Source organism: Paramormyrops kingsleyae, chromosome 22 (genome assembly GCF_048594095.1).
Source record: "Paramormyrops kingsleyae isolate MSU_618 chromosome 22, PKINGS_0.4, whole genome shotgun sequence".
Classification (NCBI taxonomy): Eukaryota; Metazoa; Chordata; class Actinopteri; order Osteoglossiformes; family Mormyridae; genus Paramormyrops; species Paramormyrops kingsleyae.
In genome coordinates, this window is record NC_132818.1 from 12273039 (window position 1) to 12295355 (window position 22317).

The 22317-nt window shown below is 48.2% G+C and overlaps 3 protein-coding genes across 5 annotated transcripts; all 3 read left to right on the plus strand.

Annotated features, from left to right (window-relative positions):
• The first annotated feature begins 1202 nt into the window (after positions 1-1202).
• Positions 1203-12520, plus strand: LOC111833742 (serine/threonine-protein kinase TAO2). 3 transcript variants are annotated; one of them, XM_023792317.2, is made up of 20 exons: positions 1203-1620; positions 4385-4525; positions 4641-4712; positions 4790-4891; positions 4963-5008; positions 5098-5194; positions 5283-5396; positions 5664-5755; positions 6102-6195; positions 6278-6359; positions 6498-6665; positions 6754-6960; positions 7045-7185; positions 7276-7512; positions 7584-7712; positions 7806-8009; positions 8089-8328; positions 8502-8723; positions 8999-9181; positions 9811-12520. In XM_023792317.2, the coding sequence occupies exons 2-20, from the start codon at positions 4394-4396 to the stop codon at positions 10645-10647; spliced, it is 3399 nt and encodes a 1132-aa protein (XP_023648085.1). In that variant the 5' UTR covers positions 1203-1620; positions 4385-4393; the 3' UTR covers positions 10648-12520. The 3 variants fall into 3 exon arrangements, with proteins under 3 accessions (XP_023648085.1, XP_023648086.1, XP_023648081.1); XM_023792318.2 differs by having other exon boundaries at positions 8502-8714; XM_023792313.2 differs by having other exon boundaries at positions 6754-7185; positions 8502-8714.
• Positions 12521-13063: 543 nt separating this feature from the next.
• Positions 13064-15779, plus strand: cdipt (CDP-diacylglycerol--inositol 3-phosphatidyltransferase (phosphatidylinositol synthase)). The gene is made up of 6 exons (XM_023792319.2): positions 13064-13277; positions 13577-13711; positions 13817-13970; positions 14118-14199; positions 14273-14354; positions 14660-15779. The coding sequence occupies exons 1-6, from the start codon at positions 13235-13237 to the stop codon at positions 14803-14805; spliced, it is 642 nt and encodes a 213-aa protein (XP_023648087.1). The 5' UTR covers positions 13064-13234; the 3' UTR covers positions 14806-15779.
• A 298-nt stretch (positions 15780-16077) lies between these two features.
• On the plus strand, positions 16078-22314 carry LOC111833737 (myc-associated zinc finger protein). Its single transcript, XM_023792299.2, has 7 exons — positions 16078-17115; positions 17472-17622; positions 17740-18098; positions 18449-18702; positions 18799-18862; positions 18985-19156; positions 20404-22314. Exons 1-7 carry the CDS (start codon positions 17083-17085, stop codon positions 20742-20744), a joined length of 1374 nt encoding a protein of 457 aa, XP_023648067.1. The 5' UTR covers positions 16078-17082; the 3' UTR covers positions 20745-22314.
• Positions 22315-22317: the final 3 nt, after the last annotated feature.

Here is a 22317-nt window from a genome sequence, read left to right on the forward strand (position 1 = left end):
GTGATTTGACTTGACATCTCATGTTCTTATCTGCAAGGCATTATGGGAATCGTGTCTTTGCAGTCAATCGTGTCTTGGTTACTGCACATTTACTTGAACACATGCCTCCCTGGTTGAGATGAGGGTCACCAGCACCAGCCGCTTATTACTCCACGGGCTGCGGGTGCCACCAGCTGTCCCCCCCCACGACCCCGTTCAGCTCCTGCCCCTGCTCCGTGTGCGCAGTTTGCATGGTTTCCCTATGCTATGTGGGTTTCCTCTCACAGTCAGGCTAATTGGTGGACTTGCTTGCTTTTAGTGTATATAGCATGTACCCTGTAATGGCTCAGAATCCTACACATGCTATCCCTGTGCCGCTTAATTAGTTGGACAAGGGATGCATAAATCGATACAGGCACTGATAACCCAAAGTAGAAAAGTAGTGGTCAGAATAATAAAAGCTGGAACACTGTCCACAAAAAAACTGATATGAGATTAAATACAGTTTCTTAATGCACAATGTGAGGCCAGTATCTGTCTAATGAAAGAAATGGGAGATACTTTAATAGACAAATAGCTGATTATGTTTACTTACATGTGCATTTTGCATGTTATGCGAAATACCCATGTTTTTAACGTTTTATAATAACTATAACAATGGTCGTTTCTCAAAAAACGTATGTGATGTGAAATTTTTGAAGTTATTTCTGTGCTCAGCATCACAAAATATACCTGGCACACTAAAACTTATGAAGAAAAACAAACAGTGTAATCTGTATTTCTATGTGTATTTTAAAAAGAATGAAGATGTTGCAGATTCTTCCTTTGCATCGCCCCCTAGTGGTAATACAATATCACCATATACGAGAATAAATGTATAAATAATAATATGCATCTCTTTAAATATTCAACGATAAACGTATGAAATGCATCTAATTACTTATAATGACATAGGCTATATATGTTTTAACACATTTAGGAGTAACCGATAACGTCCGGTAATGTACAATGATAGTCTTTCCCCCACGGATATCAATAACGTATCATTATCAGAAAGCCATTCGGCTAATTAATATTTTTAAATATTTCACCTTAAGCAAATTTTCCATGGCAGCAGAATAATTCCCCAGTCAAACATTTTTCATTCTAGACCTTATCAAGATGGCGAAATCTTGGGTTTTTCACCTTACAGGAAACACATCTTTTATAGCCATGGGCTTCACTTCCGGTTTCCGGCCGGCTCCCGCCCCATGTAGCCATTTTACATTTCTGAACAAAAAAACGGGTGAGACAGAACGGCACACAAGGAAATAGTGGAAATTCAGCTGCCAAAATAGTAGTAATAATGTGTCGAAATGCTGGTGTGATTATTAAAGTATGAAAAAAGCGAGCGGGTAAGGAGGAACACCAGCCGCGCCCTGCTTTAGAACAGAAAAGTAATAGTTAGCCAGCTAGCCGCGGGTAGCGATTGGAGCTGCCGGACCGAGAGAATCAATTCGGGAACAGGAAAGCGAGTAGCGGAGCGGCAGCTGACATGGCGAGGCCACACTGAGAAACGCCGTGTGCAAGCAACGAGTGGCGGCAACGTAAAGCCAGGCGGACGGGACGTGTCGTCGGGGTGTGGGAGAGCTGCCAGCCACGGTGAGTTTCCTCATTGCTCCTCGCGGGGAAAAGCGGCGCGCGCCCCGGTCGCCCGTTTGGCCGGCCTTCGCGGCCTGCGAAGCAGCTGTTAAGCGGCGAAATGATCCGCCGGTCTGCGCGCCCTCCGGCGAGTTCCGCTCTGTGCCTCATCTGCCGGCAGGTTAGCGGAGCCCGGCGCTCTTTTGAACAAACAGCGCGGCCCGGCCCGGCCGGGTTATATATAACCTGGTTAACTGTGCGCTGGATAGCTGGTTAAGCTAGATGCCTTCCGTAAGGGAGGGACCCGCACGGTTGGTAAATCATAGCCGCGTCCGTATCGGTTCCACGGTCTAGTATAACCTGTCTCATCCACCCGGTCTTCCCTTTATTCTCGCTGTCAGGGCGGTGATGTGTCAGGTCAGACCTCTGTCCGCCCTGTCAGACAGGATCGCTCCTTTCTTCTGTCTAACGCTTGTATGTCTGATCTGCTGTATTTTATCATTTTGGTATCACTGTAGCAGGGATGTTTATACTCAGATTTTAATCTTTGGTGAAATTCAGGTTTGCTTCCATCGCTGACACATTATGGGGCAGCATTTTAAGTTGCTGTTCACTGCGTTGATGCTTTCCTTGTAGCTCTTGAAGTTTGGTGGGAACGTGTCCCGATTTCCCTTGATCTCACGCTTGTCACAGCGCACCGTCAGCCTGTTTGCACCATTGCTGGTATTGCTTATCCTCTGCCGTGGGGGTCCCGTCGGCGCCCCCTCTTGGCCCGAGGGCGCGATCTGCTGTCTTTGTTTCGCTCCCGTGAAGGGACCCTTTGGTGATGGTGCTCATCACCGGGGTCACAGACGAGGCTGTGGATGGCGCCATCTCGCCTGTTTCTGATTGATATTTAGCGGAGATCCTGAAATGAGCTTTTTATTAAAAGACATCACAATAGCCCGGATTCTGGCAGGGTAAGCAAAGAGACACAGCAAAGGGAGCAGAATAAACACTAAACTTTTATAAAATCAAAAAAAAAAAAAAAAAAATCAACCAGTGTGAATAGGTGTAGACATGGCAACAAATACAAAGTATTTGTGTGAGTGTGAGTGAGCAAAATGTGCAGGTGAAATAAATCTGATGTATATAAATGTATAACGTGCTTAAAGTTAAAACTGTAAGAAATACTGCAGCGATAGATGAACTCTAATGTCCGGCAGGCACAGCCTTGGGCAGCCCTGATATTAGGACCCTTAATCTAATGTTCCTTCACACACCTCGAAACAAGGAGTCCTCCTCTGCAGACACTCCTCTGTGCCAGATCTATTTCATGGAGCGCAAGTGAGGTGTCACTCACCATGGCCGAGAGCTTGGCCAGAATTCTTCCCTCTGCCACCTCCTCCGGTGGGTCAGAGATGATTTCCAGCACTGAGCTGATCTTCCCGAGGAGTTTCTTCAGTCTGCTGGTGTCTCCGAGCTTCATGCTGATGGCAGTCTGCTCCTGCCAAGTGCACTAAAGGACCTGAGCCTCCTACTGTAGCTCTGTTCTTTCTTCTCCAGAGTGTCTCACACCAGTTGTTGTCCAGGAGTCCCCCTAGGCAGATGTAGGTCGGAACCATCTCGATGTCTGCACCATGGGGACAGGAGAGTCTTTTTCCTCATCAAAGGAGTAAAAGAGAAACACTGAATTTTTATGAAATGCAAAATTTTATTTACTTGACTTAAATTAACGAAGACTGTCAGTGCTGAACTTGGAAAAAAGCTTTTAGCTGAATTTATTTTCATTCAAGTTTTTCTTCTCAATGGAAATGCTTTAGGACATTTTAAGTTTGTTTTAGTTGGAGTTTTCAGTGATGCTTCAGTGGTCCGATGTTAACATTTTTAGATTGTCATTTTGTAAAGGTTACTGCGGCAACCACAACTTCTAATCATGTTCTTTGTTTTCACTGCATCCTGGGCTCATTTTGAATTCATAACTGACTGCAGAGGAGCTGGATTCAGTGGGGGTGGGGGGACCCAGCACCCAGGGCTCATGGGAAAGGGTGGGGGGTCTTTTACTTTAAATATCACAGCTTGGGAATGTTTAGAACATGCAGTTTAGCTGCAGTTATCAGGATTGTCAAGTTTCCCATGCAGATGGAATGACAGGAATGTTACGTATGTTACTGTTTGATGTTTCTTTGCTTAAAGCTGCAGGTGGCCCAGGTCTATAAATGTGTGCGAGACAGCAGCATGACTTTTCATGAGTTTTTCTGCATGTGTTGTGTAATATTAAATGCTTTATCTTTTATTATGTTGTTCCAGTTACGTCCTTCTCAGATTCTGCGAAGGGCATTCACTGTCAGTTATTAGTGTTGAATTCTGCGGTTATTGGGACGCCTCTCTGACTATTCAGGTGTCTGTTATGTCTCTGGCTCTCACTGCAGGCATGTGTTTCTGCGTTGGTAAATGCTCCAGCTTTTAAGCACTTCTCACTGTTTCCTGAGATGGCCATCTCACATTTTATGTAATACCGGCCTGTACTGCTCAGCAGGAAGCCACTGTACTGGTCAGCGGGGAATTTTTATGAAGTGCAGTAATGACCTTAGTGAGCTTTTTTTTTTATTGTATGTAAAAGTTCCTGCAGACGCATGTATCTCCCTACTTGGTGTATACATGCCTTGACTGAATGTACCTCTGCATGGGTTTCTCCACTGGGTGGCGCACTGGGGAATCAGTGACACCTCAGCTCAATCTGGCAGGGATGAGATTCTCGGCAGTGTTGGCACTCTGAGGGTGACAGTTTACTCCATTCCTACAGGAGCCAGCCATGCCATCCAGCGCCCGCACCGGGAGCCTGAAGGACCCAGAGGTGGCTGAGCTTTTCTCCAGGGATGACCCAGAGAAGCTCTTCGTTGACCTGCGGGAGATTGGGCACGGCAGCTTTGGGGCCGTCTACTTTGTAAGGCCTCTGGGGGTCTGCGGGGAGGGGGCTCCTGCTCTTTATGTGACCCTGCATGTAGAAAAGTCAGCCTGCTGATCCGTGAATGTGGCTGCCGCTTCTTGCTTTCTCGCAGGCCCGAGACATCCGGAACAATGAGGTGGTTGCCATCAAGAAGATGTCATATAGCGGAAAGCAGTCCAACGAGGTGAGCACGCGCCCCCCAGCAGGCTGGGAGTCTCCGTGCGGCTGTTGGCACTTTTTGAACCCTTTCTGTCTCCATAGAAATGGCAGGACATCATCAAAGAGGTGAAGTTCCTACAGAAGCTGCGTCATCCCAATACCATAGAGTACAGGGGGTGCTACCTGAGGGAGCACACAGCCTGGGTGAGTCCCGCACCTCCTGCCGTGCGCATGTGTGCGTGTGTGTGGTCTAACTTGCTCTCTCCCCGCACCAGCTGGTGATGGAGTACTGCCTGGGCTCTGCGTCTGACCTCCTCGAAGGTGAGGTGCTTTCTGAGCTGCTTCTCTTGGCTGTTTGCCGCCTTTCCCTTTGGCCAATGCTGGACACGTGTTTTTCAAAATTCACACAGTTCACAAGAAGCCTCTACAGGAAGTGGAAATAGCTGCTATTACCCATGGTGCACTGCAGGGCCTGGCATATCTGCACTCGCACAACATGATTCACAGGTGAGCCATCTTTGATGGGCACCCTGCAGTTGAATGTCAAACTTTGATGAAGTAACCCTAAGCCTAACCACCCACCCCCACCCCCCAGGGATGTGAAAGCAGGCAATATCTTACTGACAGAACCTGGTCAGGTGAAGCTAGGGGATTTTGGCTCCGCCTCCATCGTTGCACCTGCCAACTCATTTGTGGGCACCCCCTACTGGTGAGTATCCCCATCCTGGCCGGTGGGCGTGGCCTCTGGCAGTTAGAGTGACATTTTGTCCGAGCTGTGTTGTGCCATATGATGTGTTTTGAACAAAATCAGGCTTATTTATGCCTTCAGCACCTGGGCAGCTTGGTGGCCTTGAGCAAGCAATTAATTTAAGGATTGATACCTTACTAATTCTTCAGGGGGCAGAGTGTCTGTCTGTGTGTCTGTTTGCGTGCGTTTGCGTCTGTATGCGCATTCTGACTTCTCCCCCTGACCCAGGATGGCTCCGGAGGTGATCCTGGCCATGGATGAAGGGCAGTACGATGGAAAGGTGGATGTCTGGTCGCTGGGAATCACCTGCATTGAGCTGGGTAAGAGGGCGTGTGGCATTGTCCCTGTCTCTCTGTCGCTGTCTCTCTGTCCCTGTCTCTGTCCCTGTCTCTCTGTCCCTGTCTCCCTGTCTCTCTGTCCCTGTCTCTCTGTCCCTGTCTCTGTCCCTGTCTCTCTGTCCCTGTCTCCCTGTCTCTCTGTCGCTGTCTCTCTGTCGCTGTCTCTCTGTCGCTGTCTCTCTGTCGCTGTCTCTCTGTCCCTGTCTCTCTGTCCCTGTCTCCCTGTCCCTGTCTCCCTGTCTCTCTGTCTCTGTCTCTCTTACTGTTACCCTGCTGTGGCACATGCTCCCTCTCTCTCTCCCTGTCTGACTACATGCTCTTTTGCCAGCGGAGAGGAAGCCCCCCCTGTTCAACATGAATGCCATGAGTGCCTTGTACCACATTGCACAGAACGAAAGCCCCGTGCTGCAGTCCAACCACTGGTGAGCATGTCGCTTCCCATCAGGTGGCGTCCCGATTCTCGGCTGCCCGTGTCTCCACTGTACATCTTCCTCTGCTGCTCAGGTCTGACTACTTCAGAAACTTTGTGGACTCCTGTCTGCAGAAGATTCCCCAAGACAGACCTACCTCTGATGTTCTGCTCAAGGTGCGTCTCTCTCTGTCTGTTTCCCTCACTGTCAGTCTGTCTCTCTCCCTCTACCTGTCTGTCTCTGTCGTTCTCCGTCTATTCGTGTCTGTGTCCCGTAGAGAATGGAAATTTTAATTTCTTTGTTTAAACTTCCAGCATCGATTCCTGTGCAGAGAGCGCCCCCTCTCAGTCGTACTGGACTTGATCGCGCGCACAAAGGACGCCGTACGTGAGCTGGACAACCTGCAGTACCGGAAGATGAAGAAGATCCTGTTCCAGGAGACGCCCAATGGGCCAGCGCCGGAGGGCGGCGAGGAGGAGGAGGTATGCAGCATGGTTGCCCTTTTCTGACCGCGTGCGGGAGCCCATGTCCACGTCTGAGTGCCCCGCCCCCTGCGCCTGTGGCCCCCAGGAGGCGGAGCCGTACCTGCTGCGGACGGGCACCATCAACAGCATGGAGAGCTCGCACTCGGTGCCGTCCATGTCCATCAGCGCCAGCTCCCAGAGCAGCTCGGTGAACAGCCTGGCGGACGGCTCCGACGACAGCGGCGAGATGGCCATGATGCAGGAGGGCGAGCACACCGTCACCTCCAACAGCTCCGTCATCCACCGGCCCACCGTGAGCCCCCCCCCCGTTACATGCTCCCCATGCCCTCCAGTGCCTACCTGCCTTGACCACCATATCCCCCTCACACCTCCGAAGGGTCACGACAACATCTACGATGACCCATATCAGCCCGAGATGGACACACAGCAGCACCAGCAGCAGGCGTCATCTGCAGCTCGCCGGCGCACCTACTACCAGAACCCAGACCACTTTGCCACCATCCGCACCGCCTCTCTGGTAGTCATGGAAACAGCCCCCCCACCCCATATGACCTTTGTCCTGTGGCATCTCTGTGACCCCCACGATAACTCTTGTGTCGTCCTCTAGGTGACACGGCAGATCCAGGAGCACGAGCAGGGCTCCGCGCTGCGGGAGCAGATGTCGGGATACAAGCGCATGCGGCGGCAGCACCAGAAGCAGCTGATGGCGCTGGAGAACAAGCTGAAGGCCGAGATGGACGAGCACCAGCTGCGGCTGGACAAGGAGCTGGAGACGCAACGGAGCAGCTTCGCCATGGAGAGCGACAAGCTGGGCAAGAGGCACCAGGCCATCCTAGAGAAAGAGGTAAGCCAGCAGTCCAGGACTCGGGGCTGGTGTCCCACCGCTGCCTGCTGATCTTCGTCTCGTATCTGCAGACAAAGGCTGCACTGGCAGAGGAGAAGAAGTTCCAGCAGCACATCCTGACGCAGCAAAAGAAGGAACTCTCCACCCTGCTGGACTCCCAGAAGCGGCAGTACAGGCAGCGCAAGGAGCAGCTGAAGGAGGTACGGAGGTGCAGGTCTGCGTACGGCTCTCAGGGGGGGGGTCTTTGATCCAATCAGACTGACCTGACCGTACGTCTCGGCCTGTGTGTGCAGGAGCTGAGTGAGAACCAGTCGACCCCGAAGCGGGAGAAGCAGGAGTGGCTGGTTCGGCAGAAGGAGAATCTGCAGCAGGTGCAGGCGGAGGAGGAGGCAGAGCTGCTGCGCAGACAGAGGCAGTACTACGAGCTGCAGTGTCGACAGTACAAGAGGAAGATGCTGCTGGCCAGGCACAACCTGGAGCAGGATCTGCTCAGAGAGGTATGTTTGGACAGTGGCCAGCAGGGGGCATGGTGGGAAAGGCTCCGTGTAAATCTGAATGCATGCACCTGTCTTCTAGGACCTGAACAAGCGTCAGACGCAAAAGGACCTGGAGTGCGCCATGCTGCTGCGGCACCACGAGTCCACGCAGGAGCTGGAGTTCCGGCAGCTGGGCCTGGTGCAGCGTACACGCGCTGAGCTGATCCGCACGCAGCACCAGACTGAGCTGACCAACCAGATGGAGTACAACAAGCGGCGCGAGCAGGAGCTGCGGCAGAAGCACGCTGTCGAGGTGCGGCAGCAGCCCAAGAGCCTCAAGGTAAGACCAAGCGTGGGTTGTATGTGGAACAGGGAATATGATATGGGTGTGGACATGGGGTTCAGTCTGTGATGTGGGTGGCAGGACAGGGGGACTGTGATGTGGGTGGCAGGACAGGGGTGAGGACCATGATGGTAAAGTGACAAATTCACTGAATCAGAATTTCTCTTCAGTCCAAAGAACTGCAGATCAAGCGGCAGTTCCAGGACACGTGTAAGATTCAGACCCGGCAGTACAAGGCGCTGAGGAACCACCTGCTGGAGAGCACGCCCAAGTCGGAGCACAAGGCCATCCTCAAGCGGCTGAAGGAGGAGCAGACGCGCAAGCTGGCCATCCTAGCTGAGCAGTACGACCACTCCATCAACGACATGCTGTCCACACAGGCTGTGAGTAAGGCAAGCGACCCCCCCCCTCCCAGCACATAGACACGAAGAGAGGCAGAGATGGCCCCACCCGCTCTGGGGGCGGCCACTAAGTTCTCAGCTGACCTGGGCTTATGGTCAGGCAGGAGCTAAGAGAAGGGCAGTCTACGGACCGCCTGAGGTAGCCGGACGGTGAGGCCATGAAGTGGGCTGCCCGCAGCATGCTAGAGGCTACCCCCACCCCACCCCCCGCCTCACCCCCCCTCGTGCTGATGCCGCCTGCCTCGCCCCCTCTTCTCCCCTCACAGTTGCGATTGGACGAGACACAGGAGGAGGAGTGCCAAGCACTGAGAATGCAGCTGCAGCAGGAGCTGGAGCTGCTGAATGCCTATCAGAGCAAGATCAAGATGCAGACGGACTCGCAGCACGAGCGGGAGGTCAAGGAGCTGGAGCAGCGGGTGTCCATCCGCCGGGCGCTGCTGGAGCAGAGGGTGCGTCTGCTGGGCTGCAAATTCCAGCACACAGCTTCATAATCAGTAACACTGCTCAGCACATTTTACTTTCTTTGTCACATGCATCACAATAGGTGAATCTTAGTTTCTTTGTGCTAAATTCTTATATCTTATTGGGGTCTCCTTATCAGTCAAGGATTTTAAGTGACACAATTAAACTCCACTTTACATGTATTTACAGTATATGTCCAAAGTGACTCATCCAAAAGGTAGAAGTGTGATTTTTCTGCTGCACTTGGCCTCAGAAACATCCCTCTTAAGGGTCCAGCAGAATGCAGCCAGCATACTGAGACTCCACTAGCCTTGATATCATTTTTCCATATCAGTGGGAGAGAGAGAGCAGGAATCTCTCAACATGTCCAAATGTTAGTCTGTAAACTCATACTTACAGTACTTTAACAAATAGAAATAAAATTATTTTTCATAAATTTAATTTTATTGTGCCCGTGCGTTCTTAATAGGGAATGATATACTATCAGGATAACCTAAAAATGATGGCACTCAAAAACTATAAGTGCATGTCTGAAATCAGCAGAAAAGGTACCTAAAAGGAGACCCATTGTTGTTCTGTGACAAAAATCTTTGTTCTCTCCTCCCAATCGGCCCAGATCGAGGAGGAGATGGTGTCCCTGCAGAACGAACGTTCAGAGCGGATCCGGTCGCTGCTGGAACGCCAGGCCCGTGAGATCGAGGCCTTCGACTCGGAGAGCATGAGGCTGGGCTTCAGCAACATGGCGCTGACCAGCATTCCTGCTGAAGCCTTCAGCCAGGGCTACCCCAACCCGCCCCCATCCTCCTCAGGGGGCTGGCCCTCACAGCCCGTGCCCCGCTCCAGAAGCCACTGGACCCATGGCGTGCACCCCCACAACTCGGGGGCACCGCCTTCTTGGCGGAGTCAGAACAGCTGCATCGAGGCAGGTGGGGTGGTGGCGTTGTCGACGCCCTCGCACGGGCAGGTGGGCCGTGATGGGGCTCTCTACTCAATGTCCTCTTCGGCATCACACCGACACCACCATCACCTGCCACAGCACCACCATCACCAGAGCACCCCACACCTGTACCGGGAGCGGGAGTGGGTGGCTGGGAGTGGCCACCTGTCCCATGGCCACTCCCACTCTCGACACCTGTCCTCCCACTCTTCCTCCCAGTCCCTGGCGCTTCTGCCCCCGCCCCCACCTCCACCCCCCATATCTCTGTCCTCCTCCTCCCCCCCATCTTCCTCCTCCTCCTCCTCTTCCCAGGGGGGAGGTTATGGTGGCAGTGGAGGAGGGGGGCTGGTTGTGAGGGGGCCCAGTTTGATGGCCCTGAGGAACAGCCCCCAGCCTCTACGGAGGACGGCCTCTGGAAGCGGAGCTGCTGGGGCAGCGGCTGGTGAGGGCGGGCTGAGTCGGAGCACCTCGGTCACTTCCCATATATCCAATGGCTCCCACCTCTCCTACTCATAGAGGGGGTGCGGGGTATGGGGTGGGGGTCGCTGGGCTAGGCATGGGGCAGCAGGATGACCTTAGGCCAACACTATACCGGAATCTGACATGGGCTCTGAGTGAAGAGCAGGGGACATACTTTAGTTACAATGTTGTTTACAGAGAGGACAAGATGGAGGGACTGGTGCTAAATTGTGAGAGTCGGAGTGAATAGGGCCTTCAGAGGTGGAAAGAACAGAAAGCTAAGAACACAGTGTAAATACTGACTTTGAGATGGATCACACATGAACCTGACTATTATTAATAGTAATAATAGTTCATTTGAACCAGAGACACGTAGGTAGGATAGGTTTAGGGAAAGGTTGGGACAAACTTGGAAAATAAGCTGTTATTAAAGGGTTTTAACTTTTACAAATGCTTCACTGCCATCCAGTGGCTCAAAACATTCACTACAACTTCCCCGCTGCCTTTAAGGTCTCTTAAAGGGATCGCATGGATTGGCGTCACACTGGCCAAGCAATAAAAGCATTCGCATAAAGGTTGCGAGAACATGCTGCTTGGACAGAAACCTGGCCCATTCCTGCCCACACAAGGCACTGGGCATGTGTGAAAATGTGAAAAAAAAACAGCTCCCATCATTCCATAGCAAGCATACTGAGTATGTAAATATGATGTGTGTATGGGGCTCACATTTCAATGCATGAAATTAATGTACAGACAGCATTTGTATACATAACAGTACATGTTATATATATAAAGGTTTATTGACAGTAAACACTGTTCACTGTCCCACACTTTTGATTTATATTGTACTTGTATGTATATAAAGCACTAACTGAACACTTTTATATAGTAATAATAATAAATTTGATGTTATAGTATTGAAAAATTTTGGGGGAAAGTTTTTCAGTAAGTATTGCTACTATTATTATTATTATTACTACTACTACTGGAGTTGTTGAAACATTTGTGCACTAATTCTGTTATTTTTGTTTATTTTTTAAAGTTATTGCCAACGTTGACCACTAGGTGGGGAGTGTGAGAGATGTTACTGTGATAGACCATTTTTTATTTTTTGTTTAAATAAAGGACTACCTAACCCCAAATTCCCCACAAAGCCTGAAGGTAGGATTTTTTTGGACAGTGAATTGTCAGGGTTGTAGTACATTAGCGGCAGTATTAATTGTGTACAGGACAGTTTAAAATTTTAGCTGTGTATATATATATATTTATAGAGTACAGTAGTGTCACCAGTGCAAACCAGCAAATTTTGAGTCATCTTACTGTACTCATACATGTACTGGCTTTTTTGTTAAACACTAAAACAAAGGGGATGTGGGATATATATATTTTTTTTTTGTATTTTGAGCAGTTACACGGGATCTCTTCTGTAAACTGCACTGGGGAAAAACTGGACTGATAAGTACATATTGTGCCACTAAACACCCAACCAACCGTGTATTCCTGAAAGAGCGGAGGATATTATGGGTCAGCCAAATCAAGCCTGGTGTTCTGTGCCACAAACTGTCGAATTACACCCCTGACGTCACCTCGTTGGTGCTTAGGATAAAGCGTTCTCTGGCTCTCCTTGTGTGTGTATGTAATTACAGTGCTGAATGGAGGCTGGTGATGTCTAGCTTAAAGGTTGGTTTCTGGTTCCAGGTTATGGATGGATTTTGAAAGATTTTCCAATATTTTGCATAAACACTGCAACCAATGAGACTGCAGCAGCCCTGAAGGCCAGAGGAGAAGGTTTTGCTGCATGTGCTTAAAGTAGAGGCCACTGACAGCTTTACAGCTGAGCCATTTGCAGTCACAGGGAAGGGCTTAACAGAATTCATTGTACAGAAATTAACAAAACAATTTTAACAAAAATAAAAGATTTTAAACAATAGACATTGATGAGTGTTCATTGAGGCTTATTTTTTGTGATTGTTGTGAGGCAACAAATACTTTTGTGATAACACTGGACAGTGTGAATATGTTTTTTAAGGAAAAAAAACTAGCATTGATATTGTTCAAATTGAGAACCTAAGTATTTTTACGTCTCATTTCCAGTACGTGCTTTGATGCTCTACTGCGTACGCTTAAGTCAAAAGCATAGACCATGTTCCTTTGCTATGGTTAAGAATTGATTTAGAGCAGGGGAAGGTAATCATATCCTCAAAGGGCCAGTGTTTGTGCAAGTTTTTGGGATAACCTTTAGGACAGCTGTTTAAATCCAGGCCTGAGAACTCTTCAGCTAATCAGTTTTCTAATTAGGGAGTTGCAGTGAAAACCTGCACGCACAATGGCCTTTTCTGGATAAGACTGCCTGCCCCTGATTTTGACGAAAGAAGCTCTTTGCCGTTTAGGCAAACATCGCGCGAGTTCTCCAGCTGGACTACAAATTTAAAGGCGCTCCACCGCGTACTTGTCCCCTTGTCGTTTTCAAAATGGAGGCCGGAGAAATTTGGGTCCCTTAAAGGGATGGTCTACTGACGTTTACACCGCTCCGGAAGCTTGCCTGATTTCGCGCTAGAGCGGCGAAGGGGGCACAGTGTTTTAGTGTTTCGGAGGAAACAGTAGGAGACAGAAAGTATTATATAAACTTAAAACCATAGCTATAATGACGGAGGAAAACATTTTTTTGTTTGTCCCCAATTTGATAGGTGAGTTGATGCGTCTGGCGCTACACATAGATCGCGACCCATTTAAATAGGTTCTTCCAGTATCTACGTCAAGCGGAGAAGCTTGTAGAATGTTAAATGTTTTAGCTTTCTCCTTTAAGTTCCTGCTTTTGGCTATCCAAGCTAGGTTTGTGTGTTTTTTGCGGTGTTAGGCATTACAGGTAGTACGTGTTAAACGACGCGCCAATTAGTGATGTAAACATTGAGTTTCCGTAAATGAATATTCTGGCACTGTGCTGGGAAATGTCATCGTGGTGCTCCGTATCTGCTCCTTCTCCTAGGCTATGCCCGGATCGCGCTAGCCCTACTGGCTTTCTACCTCATGCCATCCTATCCAGTGCCGGCGATGTTCTTCTACCTGCTTAGCGCCTTGCTAGATGCCTTTGATGGCCATGCTGCCAGAGCTCTCAACCAAGGTAGGTGCTGGACTCGGTGCCAGTGTGCTGGCTGGCTATGGTTGTGTACTGTGGCTTGTATTCCACTCCTCCCGCTCTCCCTGGCTTGTGTGTTCCCTTGTGCAGGTACCAAATTCGGGGCCATGCTGGACATGCTGACGGACCGCTGTGCTACAATGTGCCTGCTGGTGAACCTGGCTCTGCTCTATCCCTCGTTCACCTTCCTCTTTCAGCTCAGCATGAGCCTGGATGTCGCCAGTCACTGGCTGCATCTGCACAGGTAGCAGCCCCAAAATACTCCGTAATCGTGCAGTCTGAGACATGTGTTGCTTTTTTCCAGGGTTGGAAACAATCCACCATTCCTCTCTCTGTCGTGTTGTTTTATTTTGTTGTTCCCTTCTGACGATCATCCTCTCACCCTCTTTAGTTCCATCATGAAGGGAGCATCTAGCCACAAGGCCATCGATCTGTCTGGGAACCCTGTTCTGCGGCTGTACTACACCTCTCGGGTAAGAGCGTCAGACACACACACCAAGGGGATGATGATGCTGCTCCCATGCTGACTGACCCCACCCCCCACAGCCGGTGCTGTTCTTCATGTGCATGGGCAATGAACTCTTCTACTGCCTCCTGTACATCCTGCACCTCCTGGAGGAGCCACAGGGTGAGCCAGTCGCCGTCACTCCTGAACCTCTTCATCCTTCCCTCTCTCTCCCTTTTCCTTCTGCCATTCTCCATCCTTTTGTCTTTCCTTATGCCTGTCTCTCTCTCCCTCTCTTTCTACCTTGGTTATTCTCACTCTTTCCTAGTCTCCCCCTTTGTCTTTCCTTCAGTATCTCTGTGTCACTCTCTTTCTCTCCCTCTGCCTCTCTTTCTCCTTCCCTTCTGCCTCTCCCTCTCTCCGTCTCTCCCTCCAATGCCATGTTCCACGGAGTGCTCTTTGTGATGCTGTTCTCCCCCGTCTGGCAGCATGGTTCCTGTGGCTGCTGGGCGTCTGTGGCGTCGTGTCTCTGATGAAGTCTGGGATCAGCCTGCTACACCTGATTACCGCGTCCAGGAACATGGCTGCCATCGACCTTGCAGAGAGAGAGGTGGAAAGAAGAAAGGATAACTGAGAGACAGACAGACTGGCTGGAATGAGATGCATGGTTGGGGGTGCAGTTTGGCAGCACCTGGAAAATAAAAATGGTGGATAGTAAATAATCAAGAAAGGTGAATTGTAAGGCAAATGTAGGGACCTTTTACATAAGGCTGTGAAACATCAACAAAGATATTTGGCTTTTTATGGTTTTTGTTTATAATACAAGAGTCCACGTATTTATGTTAAGTATTATATTGACAGTTTTTATTGGAAAAAATTGTATCTGTTCAAGTCTTATATAAATTATAACGATTAGCTGCGGCGTGCACTTCACAGGAAAGCCGCGTAAACCCACAGACCGGCAACAGTAGTAACGGGAGGCGCAGGGAAAGTTTGGGCGGCGAAATGAAATTGATGGGGCTGATTAAACCGGAAAGCAGGGTTTAGCAGGAAGACGGCCGATAGGGATGATGCAGACGAAGGATAAAAGGTATAACAACATAGAGCAGCTTAGAAGCTTTGAGTCAATTCCACCCGCATTTCACTGATTTATTATTATTTTATTATTAATGAATTTGTAATTGTGATTTTCGTTTGACGTTATGGTCATTTGTAGATCTTTTTAAGACTGAGTACATTCATTCCCTTCATTTTATAAAGAGTAAGGTTACCAATGTGATCTGCCGATTAAGTAATAGAAATAGATTGTTACTAGTTGGTTAGACTTAAAGTCGGGAGTGACCATCCGAGTCTCTTCCCTATACGCTTTATGAATGCACAAAACTTGCTCCGTTATAGAGATTATAGATATTTGCTTCTGTGACAGGAGTGAGCTTTATTTGTTAAGTTATATTTGAGAACGCTGGGTAGAGAAAAATTATATCATTTTCATCTTTTTATTTATTTATTTTTACGTTGGGTGCCTGTCATGAAAATAGAAGAGTACTGTTGAAATTCTGTGAAGTAAAAATGCTGTATCCTGCTCTAATAAAGACGTATTGGTCAGAATTACCGGATCTTAAGCTGTATTAAGTTTGCACGAAGAGGAGACGTAAAGTTCGGGTTGCAAATACACCTGTACTATTCTTATTGAATGCATTTTCTCAGTAATTGTGTATTGATTGAGAAAGACAGGGCTGAAATTAACATTTGCCGTCACATATTTCAGCTGCTGCGCAGGTTAGCATGATTTTTTTTTCCAGCTGCAAAATGGGTTATTATTATTGAGCTGCGGCGGTGTTCCACTTCGACAATTTCCATCGGCCAAATTCGTGACGGGAGGGGGTGGGGGCCGCAGGAAGGTGACGGCAGCGCGCGCGGCGAAGGAGGCCGACGGATGGCGGGGGGGCGAGCGGATTGAATACTTTCCCTTTAAAATAAGGGGGACATCGCGGTGAGGGAGAAACTGAGGGGGGAGAAAAGAAGAGATAAAAAAAGAAAAGAAGGAAAAAGGGAGGGAGGGAGAGAGATAGAGAAAAAAAAAAGAAAGATGACATCTTCTCAATTGAACACCCGAGGCGGAGTGACGGGTTGTGGCCGGAGGGGAGCGCTTTAGCCGGGGCCAAGACTTCACGCAACACCGAGGCTTTAATAAACACCCGCCCGGCCTGGCGGTGATAATATAAAATTGAAATAAAACAAACATTTTTTCTAAAAGAGCATTCTAAGGGAACAGGCTAATTATATTTCGTAACTTTTAAAATCTATTAATATGTATTTTTCACTTAAACAATCGCATTTTTGCATGATTTGAATGAACAACAGCTTATGCCTTGTGTTGGTAGCTAGCTAGCTGAAGTATGACCAGACAGTTAAAATGATGCACTCTTAGGTTTTGGTTGTATTTAATGTTTGCGGGGGTTTCGTGTGGCTCAGCTTACAAAAGTTAAAAACAAAATGTCTTCTACCTAACCAGCCAATATCCATCGCTGGTTATTATTAGGCAGATGACCGAATGGTTAGGTTAGTCAAGTAAAACTAATAATGTGGACTTTCAAAGGAAAATTGTAGGGGGAATATTTTAGTTGATATGAATGAAAGCTGTGACAGTAATATTAGCTAGCAAGCGGCTGCTGACAGAAAACAGCGGTTACGGTAATATTCTGATGAACTGGCGTTTGCTGTTCATTTTACTCAGTTAATTTTAATGCGTTATACTCTTGGACGAAATGGTGTTTTTATTCCGTCGGCAGCTAGAAGTTATGAACCCTTAATAAGGACTGTATTACGAAGACGGACAAACCACGAGTTTGTTTAATGATACTAAATGCAAAAATATTTTTGATAACTATTACTCTGACTACAGTTCAAAATGGATGCGGCTTGGAGTAATTTTTTATTTCAGGTGAGTTGTGGAAAATCGCATGCTGTGCTTTGTTTTCTGTCAGTAAGCGCCGTTGATATGAACGCATGTTGGACTATTGCATGAATATCGCCGACGTCGCGTTTTTTTGAAGAATACAAATATGAGCCTTGTTGTCAAAATAAAATCTCACATGCACTGTTGCATTTTTCTGGAGTTCGGTTATGTCTAAATGACATGTTCAAATGGACAGATTACTAACAAAATGATCATAAGTTGAGACCCGTATGGTTAAAATAAAAACACAACGTGTAGTAAGTGTGCATGTAGAAACAGCAGAGGTCCCAGGGTTCTGAGTTTTGCAGAGTTTTTTAAGTGATTCTTTTGGCCTTTTTAAGACACCACCTACCCAAACCCAAGCAGAGACAACTCTCCAATCAGATCTCCTCCCAGAACTTACGGGATCAGTGCAGAACCCGCCTACTGAACACATAGCCACACCCCCCTCGACGGTGGACACCGCTGCTCTAAATGAGGAACCTTTACCTGGTGAGAAGGGGTGAAGAGGAGAGCCTCCAGGTGCCTGCTCTGCTAATTTGAGCTCTGTGGCTGGAGCTGACTGCCCCCTTCTTCCTCCCCCTCTCTCTCTCTCTCTCTCTCACTCAGTGAAACCCGTGTCTCGTCCCTCACGTGCCGCTCACATCTGCCCGCTCTGTAACAAACAGTTCAAGAATAGCTACAACCTCCGTCGGCACCAGTCAGTCCACACAGGCATCCGAATGAAGGATCGAGTGATGAGGGACGACAGTGTGAAGGGGCTGCAAGCTGGAGCAGGGAGGACCACTGTCCCTCTTTCCCTGCTGCACCTCTCTGTTCCCCATCCCACTCCTGAGTCTGTCCCTCACCAGCCAATTCTTGGCACCCAGGATGTACAACCCATTTCCGTATCTATCACCACAGCAGCAGTCACCATGGCTGCATCTGTTCCTCCGTCAGCTGTCGTGGTTACTGGGGCAATGGGGCAGGTTGGTTTATGAGTATATGTGTGCAGCAGTGCCACAGGCTGTTGTGAAATTGTGCTAATTGGCAGGTTTTGGGTTTGTACTGTATGTGCATAGAATTGATCTCCATGTAGGGGATGTTTTGACATGCATGTCAGACATTAAACGTTGATCATGACCATTTTGTTAACTTATAATGAGAAAAGCCCGCCATTGAAAAATGGTGGGATCATTGCGTGCTATCAGCACCGAAAGTCATTTAAGCAGCCCAGTGTTTGGATCCTGCACATTATCAGAGCAGGTGCTGATACCTGTAGGGGACGCCCTTAGAGCACTGGAGAGAACAGTAACCATAACCATGCCTCACTTCACAGCGTCAGCCAAACCCAAATACGAGCGCAACCCCTGTACGCAAGAACCACGCCTGCGAAGCCTGTGGAAAGGCCTTTCGGGACGTGTACCACCTGAATCGGCACCGGCTGTCCCATTCGGACGAAAAGCCCTACTCCTGCCCCATCTGCCAGCAGCGCTTTAAGCGGAAAGACCGCATGAGTTACCATGTGCGCTCACACCAGGGTGGTGTTGAGAAGCCCTACGTGTGCCCCCACTGCGCCAAAGGCTTCTCACGGTACAGTAAGGCTGTCCAGGCGTGTGCTTGACATGTTAAGCCACCCCCGGGACCTTGGACCCTGCTTTGTCTAACTAGCTGCTTCTGTTGTCTCAGGCCGGACCACCTCAACAGCCATGTCAGACAAGTCCACTCCACCGAGAGACCATTTAAGTGTGAGGTAACCACTCCTCTCTCTATACTGCTCGATTACCCTCTGGTCCTTGACCTGTGTTTGTAAATGAGCCACTTGTCCATGTTTCACCGCATGTGCTCTCTGGTTGCGCTGGGCGTGGCGTGCAGACGTGCGAGTCTGCCTTCGCCACACGGGACCGCCTGCGCGCTCACATGATCCGGCATGAAGAGAAGGTGCCATGTCACATCTGCGGGAAGCTGCTGTCTGCTGCCTACATTACCGATCACATGCGAGTGCACGACCAGTCGCAGCACCACTCCTGCCACCTCTGTAACCGCAGTAAGTTTGCCTTTGTTTTCTGTATCCAAGTAGACATACATAAGAACATAAGAAATTTACAAACGAGAGGAGGCCATTCGGCCTATCAAGCTTGTTTGGGGAGAACTTAAATAATATCTCTGAATTGTTAAAATCATATCTAGCTCTGATTTAAAGGACCCCAGGGTTTTAGCTTGCACTACACTAACAGGAAGACTATTCCATACTCAAACTACACGCTGTGTAAAGAAGTGCTTTCTCAAATTCATTTTAATGTTCTCCCGCTAATTTCCACTTATGGCCACGAGTTCTAGTATTTGAACTAATATTGAAGTAGCCATTTGGCTAAACAGCATCCAGACCTGTTAGAATCTTATACACCTGGATCATGTCCCCCCTTAGTCTCCTTTGCTCGAGGCTAAATAGATTCAGTTCAGCTAACCTCTCCTCATAAGACCAGGAATCATTCTTGTAGCCCTACGTTGCACTCTTTCCAAGGTAGCGTGACCAAACCTGCACACAATATTCTAGGTGTGGTCTTACCAAGGAATTCTATAATCATAGAGTCACTTCCCTTGACACCTAGAGATGTAACCCAACATCCTATTGGCCTTTTTTATTGCCCCACACTAGCGAGAGTGGGACATGGAAGCATCAACATACACACCAAGGTCTTTCTCATAATCACTAATCAGCTACCTTTATTTCAGTGGAACCCATAAAATATCTGTACTTAGACGGATGGAGACCATCTGTGCTGCATGTGTCTGATTTCAACTGAGGTTCAAGTACAAGGAATGAGTCCTTGAATGTAGCCATTACATTAAACCACTGTTAAAATCACTTCAGAATGTGTTCCGCTGCTGATTAATAGGATCATTAGCTCTGTTATACGTGGGGCAGCACGTGGCTCAGTGGGCTAAGCCTGTGTGTCTGTGATTAGAAGGTCACCAGTTTGAACCCAGCTTTGGCATGTCTGCAGGTCCTTGAGCAAGATCCTTAACCTCCAGCTACCTGGCCACTGCAACAGGTGGCTACAAAGAGCAAGTTCTATAAAATATCAATAGAATTTCAATAAAGTATCAATTATTATTATTTATTGAAGCCCTGTTTGAATGTATATGTCAATCTCAAACGCAGACTGATTGTGTGTTCTGGGTTCCATTGGCAAGGCCTGCTTCACTCATTTTATTTCTTGGCATGGACCTTGACCATGTGCACAGTCTGCAAGTGTCTCTGGTAACTCCTATTGTTTTCTCTGGGACCAGGTTTCACCACCTTGACGTACCTGCGTGTCCACGCTCAGAAGCACCACGGCCAGGAGTGGAAGGAAAGCGAGGGCCAGAGGGGCGGTTTTGGGGGTACCGGCCCCGGGGGGGTTCTCCTGTGCCAGTTGTGCGGGGTGCAGTGCAAGACCCCCACGCAGCTGCAGGGTCACATGGGCACACACCGCACAGCCCAGAGCGACCCACAAGCTGCCACCAGTCCTGTGCCACCCACCACCTCGGCCCCCAGCAGCACCGTGTCCCTCAGCGCATGCGGGAGCACAGGTGCAGTGGGACTTCTGGTTTCGGACTGCTCTGGGATTGCTCCCCAGCCTCACAGCTAGCGGGGCTGGGGGGGTGGAACAAGATGACAGAGAGAAACAGGAGGGTGAAGCCAATCACTCGCTAGGAAAAAGATCCGGGCAGAGGTGTGTACACACTCACAGGTGAAGCACTGGCTGTTGCTGCACACGCATGGCGTGTTTTTGAGATGAGCGGTGTTCTTCATTCTGCACTCTCACCATTCTCTGTAGGCTCAGATAATAATAATAATAGATACTTTATTGATCCCCTTGGGGAAATTATCTTTACACCTCCCTCAACTTGCTCTTTTTTGTAAAGTAAGTTGTGTGTGAAGGGCAGCCTCCCATAGCAGCGCCCAGGGAGCTGGGGGTTAAGAGTCTTACTCAAGGACCTGCAGACGTGCTGAGGCTGGGTTTGAACTGGCAACCTTCTGATCACAGGCACACAGGCTTAGCCCACTGAGCCACACACTGCCCCCATATTCTGTTAGGATGTTAAACCACACAACATGAGAGTCCTTCTCCTTTATTGTTACTGCCTTGTTTTTTCACTTTTGGATCCAGACTCAGCCAGATAGCGTAGCATAGCAAAGCAGACCTCGCTGGTCCGTCCATGAGCCTGCCAATGCGATGACGTCACTGGAGCCAGGTGGAGGTAGTGACAATTGAGATGGAGCTGTCCTGGATGGTACGGACTCAATCCTACATTTGGACCAAAACTGCTCTCTCGGGAAGGCTTAGCAAATATTTATTCTCTCTAATAAATATTTGATAGGTAACTTATGTCAGCTACTCTGGTCTACTCACAAACAAAGCAAAAATGATCACTTCAAATAATAGAGAAATCGAAGTTGCATTAGGATGACTTCTTATTGAAAGGGACTGCTTCCCCTGGAGAGGTACCAGTTGATAACTAGGTAGGGCTTTGTCAAACACAGTGTAACTGACTTTTTAATATATATACCTGTATATATTTTAATGTAGCGTCTGGATTTTTTTTTAATGTCTTGTACTTCGTCACTGACTGGTTGAGGGTTGCTCCCAGCTATGATGGTAACGGTCTACTGGGAGAAGAAGAATAAACAAATAGATATTAAAATACATTTAAATACAGTACATGATACCAGAAAGCCCTCACTTCATGTTTCAGTCATTAACAGTGGCAAAAGACAGAAGTGAAATGGGAGTCTGGGAGTGAATTTGATCAAATCTGTATTCAATGTAATCTGTCCACCTCTGTTGAAATACTTTAATGGGTTGCTGACTGGTACTGTGCAGTACTATTTAACCCTGAGCTACTCTACACTATTATCAGTAAATTGAAAATACGGAGGACCTGCATAAATTTACCACGTCTGTATGTACATACAGATTTAAGCTATTGTCAGTTGCCTTCTACAGTCATTGTTATTATTGATGTTAATTTGTTAGCCTTAAGTTAAAATGAACAGAAAAGTTATATTGTGAACGTGTGTCAGGATGTGTGACATTGGTTCATCTGTACCTGTTAACGCTTGTTTAATGCCACTCCAGTGTTTGTGTTGCTATAATATTATGTATTAATCCCTGTATATATGAACGCTGCATCAATAATAATAACATTTACACTGGGTTA